This window comes from Nerophis lumbriciformis, linkage group LG32 (genome assembly GCF_033978685.3).
Source record: "Nerophis lumbriciformis linkage group LG32, RoL_Nlum_v2.1, whole genome shotgun sequence".
Lineage (NCBI taxonomy): Eukaryota > Metazoa > Chordata > Actinopteri > Syngnathiformes > Syngnathidae > Nerophis > Nerophis lumbriciformis.
The window spans coordinates 2,588,033-2,594,837 of NC_084579.2; the positions used below are offsets into that span (position 1 = coordinate 2,588,033).

Genomic DNA, 6,805 nt, shown 5'->3' on the forward strand with positions numbered 1-6,805 from the left:
GAGACATAGACATATTAGTTATGAGACATATTAGTTATGAGACATAGACATATCAGTTATGAAACATAGACATATTAGTTATGAGACATATTAGTTATGAGACATAGACATATTAGTTATGAGACATATTAGTTATGAGACATAGACATATCAGTTATGAAACATAGACATATTAGTTATGAGACATATTAGTTATGAGACATATTAGTTATGAGAAATAGACATATTAGTTATGAGACATATTAGTTATGAGAAATAGACATATTAGTTATGAGACATATTAGTTATGAGACATAGACATATCAGTTATGAAACATAGACATATTAGTTATGAGACATATTAGTTATGAGACATAGACATATCAGTTATGAGACATAGACATATTAGTTATGAGACATATTAGTTATGAGACATAGACATATCAGTTATGAGACATAGACATATTAGTTATGAGACATATTAGTTATGAGACATAGACATATTAGTTATGAGACATAGATATATTAGTTATGAGACATATTAGTTATGAGACATATTAGTTATGAGACATAGACATATTAGTTATGAGACATATTAGTTATGAGACATAGACATATCAGTTATGAAACATAGACATATTAGTTATGAGACATATTAGTTATGAGACATAGACATATCAGTTATGAGACATAGACATATTAGTTATGAGACATATTAGTTATGAGACATAGACATATTAGTTATGAGACATATTAGTTATGAGACATAGACATATCAGTTATGAAACATAGACATATTAGTTATGAGACATATTAGTTATGAGACATAGACATATTAGTTATGAGACATATTAGTTATGAGACATAGACATATCAGTTATGAGACATATTAGTTATGAGACATATTAGTTATGAGACATAGACATATCAGTTATGAGACATAGACATATTAGTTATGAGACATATTAGTTATGAGACATAGACATATCAGTTATGAGACATAGACATATTAGTTATGAGACATATTAGTTATGAGAAATAGATAGGCTTGTAGGCCACTTAGGGCTGCTACAAGCTAGGCTAGTCAGCTTGCTACAGCCAATGCTAGCAAATGTGTCTGTGGCGTCTTAAAGTTAGGAAATGACTCTGCTCTAGTTGGCGGACACGGTCCTTTAGTACGACCAACCTATCCATGAGAACGGTGCACAAAGAGCAGGGAGCCATACTCGCGTTGTACCGTTCACTTGAGTCGAGAAGTAGCAGCAGCGTGAGGGAGCAGACGCCTTCGGAGCGTAGTTGCTTTGAGCCGCGACTAGCTTAGCTTTGTTAGCTTAGCAGCTAGTTAGGTTGTTTCTCGCACCGAGTCAAGTTCTTGCTGTCTTCAGAGAAGTAGCAGCAGCGTGAGGGAGCAGACGCCTTCGGAGCGTAGTTGCTTTGAGCCGCGACTAGCTTAGCTTTGCTAGTTTAGCAGCTAGCTAGCTGAGAGAGGGCGGTGAGACAAGAGAGTGGGTGCTTGGCAAGACTACTAAATAAGTTGGAGAAGGAATAAAGAAAGCTATAAAACAATTAGCGCACAGATAGAAAGATAGTAGGACTTTTCCGGACATCTTTCAACTAGTTCTTTGTCACGGTCGGTTGTCCGTAGCCCCACATTGTGTGATGGGAGTTCTAGTCACCAATCACAAGGGCTTGTTTCTTCTTGCACTTAGACGGTAGGTCAGGCCATTAAAAAGGGACTGGCAGTGATAGAGATCTCTGGCAGGCAGATGGTAGGAGTCTGACTGAGCACTTGGTGTGGATTGCCCTGACATCCATCTGTGGCTGATCCGTACTTTGGGTCTGCCAGTATCAAACTGTGGTAGTGCGAGCCGGTTGCTTGTCAGACCAAGGTCTCTGCCAGTCTCAAAGTGTGGTAGTGCGAGCCGGTTGCTTGTCAGACCAAGGTGTGTCTCACTCATGCAGACCAAGTCACTAGTTCTGCAGTGGCTTGCTAGGACATCGACTTTGGTTTTAGTTTAACCTTCCACTTTGAGGGAGGTTATTACTGAGGTGAATTTTACCGTGTACCATTTTCTTATATGATTGTGAGCTAGCATGTGTTTGTAGTTGGTCACATAATCCTTTAGAGGATTATTCTACTAAGGATAGTTTCAAAAGTGCACATGTCCATCACAAACTCTCCAGAGAGTGGTGGCTCTTGCCCCCAGGAAATTGGAATGCAGGTTAGGATTTTTTCGGAGTGATAACAAAAACATTAGCGACATGTGGTAGGAAGCCCCCACAGGTAGGAGTAGAGGATAGGGGTCGGAGGTCACCCGACTCAAACTGATCAAAGGAATAATGTCAGGGAAAGATTGACTGGCCGGCTCCAAGGCTAGATTTACAAAGAGTGGGGGTCTTCGGAAAAGGGGTATTTAGTCACTGACATCAGAAGAGTGATCATACCACGTACTGTACCTGAATCTGCAGTTGCAGTCTGAAGCTCGCTGAAACAAATAAAGCTTTTTGTTCGACGATTCCTCGTTGGCGTCTTCTTGGCTGATCACGCGTCACACAGTCTCTCTGTCCTGGGAGAGTGACACGACCATCAAGTATACAACACCAACAACACCCACATCCCAGGTCGCTTGCGGGAGAGACCCGACAGTTGTCGGTTGGTGCGGAATTGAGGGAGCCTTGTGGAACACCAAGTCTAAGTTTCCATACTTTGTGTTCTTGGTGGTCTCAGAGTCATGAAGATCCTACTTTGTGTTCTTGGTGGTCTCAGAGTCATGAAGATCCTACTTTGTGTTCTTGGTGGTCTCAGAGTCATGAAGATCCTACTTTGTGTTCTTGGTGGTCTCAGAGTCATGAAGATCCTACTTTGTGTTCTTGGTGGTCTCAGAGTCATGAAGATCCTACTTTGTGTTCTTGGTGGTCTCAGAGTCATGAAGATCCTACTTTGTGTTCTTGGTGGTCTCAGAGTCATGAAGATCCTACTTTGTGTTCTTGGTGGTCTCAGAGTCATGAAGATCCTACTTTGTGTTCTTGGTGGTCTCAGAGTCATGAAGATCCTACTTTGTGTTCTTGGTGGTCTCAGAGTCATGAAGATCCTACTTTGTGTTCTTGGTGGTCTCAGAGTCATGAAGATCCTACTTTGTGTTCTTGGTGGTCTCAGAGTCATGAAGATCCTACTTTGTGTTCTTGGTGGTCTCAGAGTCATGAAGATCCTACTTTGTGTTCTTGGTGGTCTCAGAGTCATGAAGATCCTACTTTGTGTTCTTGGTGGTCTCAGAGTCATGAAGATCATAGAGTGAATGTTGTCTCCTACAAGTCTGTCAGGAGGATCTGCTGGGAAGGTGTTGTGAAGTTGTGTCCTTTTCTTTGGTGTGTATTTGTTGTGTACTTGTTGTGTCTTTGTTGTGTTCCTGTTGTGTACTTGTTGTGTCTTTGTTGTGTACCTGTTGTGTACTTCTTGTCTACTTGTGTCTTTGTTGTGTACTTCTTGTGTCTTTGTTGTGTACCTATTGTGTATTTGTTGTGTGTTTGGTGTGTACCTGTTGTGTCTATGTTCTGTACTTGTGTCTATGTTGTGTACTTGTCGTGTACTTGGTGTGTATTTGTTGTGTATCTGTTGTGTACTTGTGTACCTGTTGTCTTTGTTGTGTACTTTTTGTGTCTTTGTTGTGTACTTGTTGTGTACCTGTTGTGTACTTGTGTATCTGTTGTGTAACTGTTGTGTCTTTGTTGTGTACTTGTGTACATGTTGTGTCTATGTTCTGTACTTGTGTCTATGTTGTGTACTTGGTGTGTATTTGTTGTGTATCTGTTGTGTATCTGTTGTCTTTGTTGTGTACTTTTTGTGTCTTTGTTGTGTACCTGTTGTGTACTTGTGTATCTGTTGTGTAACTGTTGTGTCTTTGTTGTGTACCTGTTGTGTACTTGTGTACATGTTGTGTCTTTGTTGTGTACTTTTTGTGTCTTTGTTGTGTACCTGTTGTGTCTTTGTTGTGTACCTGTTGTGTACTTGTGTACCTGTTGTCTTTGTTGTGTACTTTTTGTGTCTTTGTTGTGTACTTGTTGTGTACCTGTTGTGTACTTGTGTATCTGTTGTGTACCTGTTGTGTACTTGTGTACATGTTGTGTCTATGTTCTGTACTTGTCTATGTTGTGTACTTGTCGTGTACTTGGTGTGTATTTGTTGTGTATCTGTTGTGTACTTGTGTACCTGTTGTCTTTGTTGTGTACTTTTTGTGTCTTTGTTGTGTACCTGTTGTGTACTTGTGTATCTGTTGTGTAACTGTTGTGTCTTTGTTGTGTACCTGTTGTGTACTTGTGTACATGTTGTGTCTTTGTTGTGTACTTTTTGTGTCTTTGTTGTGTACCTGTTGTGTCTTTGTTGTGTACCTGTTGTGTACTTGTGTACCTGTTGTCTTTGTTGTGTACTTTTTGTGTCTTTGTTGTGTACTTGTTGTGTACCTGTTGTGTACTTGTGTATCTGTTGTGTCTTTGTTGTGTACCTGTTGTGTACTTGTGTACATGTTGTGTCTATGTTCTGTACTTGTGTCTATGTTGTGTACTTGTCGTGTACTTGGTGTGTATTTGTTGTGTTTTTGTTGTGTATCTGTTGTGTACTTGTGTACCTGTTGTCTTTGTTGTGTACTTTTTGTGTCTTTGTTGTGTACCTGTTGTGTACTTGTGTATCTGTTGTGTAACTGTTGTGTCTTTGTTGTGTACCTGTTGTGTACTTGTGTACATGTTGTGTCTTTGTCGTGTACTTGTTGTGTACTTTTTGTGTCTTTGTTGTGTACCTGTTGTGTCTTTGTTGTGTACCTGTTGTGTCTATGTTGTGTACTTGGTGTGTCTTTGTTGTGTACTTGTGTCTTTGGTGTGTACCTTTTGTGTCTTTGTTGTGTCCTCATTGCATCTTCGTAGTGTCCTTGTGTCCTCGTTGTGTCCTTGTGGTGTACTTGTGTGTCATCGTCGTGTCCTTGTGGTGTACTTGTTGTGTCATTGTCGTGTCCTTGTGGTGTACTTGTTGTGTCATTGTCGTGTCCTTGTGGTGTACTTGTGTGTCATCGTCGTGTCCTTGTGGTGTACTTGTGTCATTGTCGTGTCCTTGTGGTGTACTTGTTGTGTCATTGTCGTGTCCTTGTGGTGTACTTGTTGTGTCATTGTCGTGTCCTTGTGGTGTACTTGTTGTGTCATTGTCGTGTCCTTGTGGTGTACTTGTTGTGTCATTGTCGTGTCCTTGTGGTGTACTTGTTGTGTCATTGTCGTGTCCTTGTGGTGTACTTGTTGTGTCATTGTCGTGTCCTTGTGGTGTACTTGTTGTGTCATTGTCGTGTCCTTGTGGTGTACTTGTTGTGTCATTGTCGTGTCCTTGTGGTGTACTTGTTGTATCATTGTCGTGTCCTTGTGGTGTACTTGTGTGTCATCGTCGTGTCCTTGTGGTGTACTTGTGTCATTGTCGTGTCCTTGTGGTGTACTTGTTGTGTCATTGTCGTGTCCTTGTGGTGTACTTGTTGTGTCATTGTCGTGTCCTTGTGGTGTACTTGTTGTGTCATTGTCGTGTCCTTGTGGTGTCATTGTCGTGTCCTTGTGGTGTACTTGTGGTGTCATTGTCGTGTCCTTGTGGTGTACTTGTTGGTGTCTTTGTTGTGTCTTTGTTGTGTCTGTTATGTACTTGTTGTGTCTTTGGTGTGTACTTTTTGTCTTTGTAGTGTCCTTGTTGTGTTGTTATTGTTTACTTGTTGTGTACTTGTGATGTTTTTGTTGTGTCCTAGTTGTGTGTCCATGACTGAGGTGTATGTGGTGTGTGCTGCAGGTCTTCCTTCCGGCTGTGAGGAGGCCTACACGGCAGACGGGGTCAAGTACTTCATCAAGTAAGACCGTTTGGACTTATGGACTGGTCGTCATGGCGACCCTAGCGGCCATCTTGCTCCCGAGTCTGTCCCGTCCCTCAGCCTCCCGCGTCGCCATGGTAACATGACTCGCTGGTGTTGCTACAAAGGAGTCTCAAGTGGCTCCACTTCCTGTTTTGACAGTCATGTGACCCAGACCACCTCGTGGCGCTCACCAGGGACCAGCGGCGCCGTGACCCCGACGACTCCGCCCCCGATGACCCCGCCCCCGATGACCCCGCCCCCGACGACCTCGCCCCCGGACGGCTCCAGCGGCGAGCCGGAGTGTCAGCGCGGAGCGTCCTTGGAGACGGAGATGTAGACGGTGATGGTGCTGTTGCCATGGTGACACAGGTGTTAGCTGAGAACCAATCAGAAGCCAGAAGAAAGACACAATAATAAAGTGTGTACTTGTAATAATACACAATAAGAACTTGTAATAATACACAATAAGAACTTGTAATAATACACAATAATAAAGTGTGTACTTGTAATAATACACAATAAGAAAGTGTGTACTTGTAATAATAGACAATAAGAAAGTGTGTACTTGTAATAATACACAATAAGAACTTGTAATAATACACAATAAGAACTTGTAATAATACACAATAATAAATTGTGCACTTGTAATAATACACAATAAGTACTTGTAATAATACACAATAATAACGTGTGTACTTGTAATAATACAAAATAAGAAAGTGTGTACTTGTAATAATACACAATAAGAACTTGTAATAATACACAATAAGAAAGTGTGTACTTGTAATAATACACAATAAGAACTTGTAATAATACACAATAAGAACTTGTAATAATACACAATAATAAATTGTGCACTTGTAATAATACACAATAAGTACTTGTAATAATACACAATAATAACGTGTGTACTTGTAATAATACAAAATAAGAAAGTGTGTACTTGTAATAATACACAA

At 40.8% G+C, this 6,805-nt stretch overlaps 1 protein-coding gene across 1 annotated transcript in view; it reads left to right on the plus strand.

Moving 5' to 3' along the window:
* The window catches only part of stxbp4 (syntaxin binding protein 4), a 92,810-nt gene extending 86,627 nt beyond the window's left edge, over positions 1 to 6,183 (plus strand). Inside the window, exons 21-22 of the mRNA XM_061926682.1 lie at positions 5,786 to 5,843; positions 6,006 to 6,183. Coding sequence (XP_061782666.1) covers positions 5,786 to 5,843; positions 6,006 to 6,183 — 236 coding nt within the window. The remainder of the gene's footprint in view (positions 1 to 5,785; positions 5,844 to 6,005) is intronic.
* Positions 6,184 to 6,805: the final 622 nt, after the last annotated feature.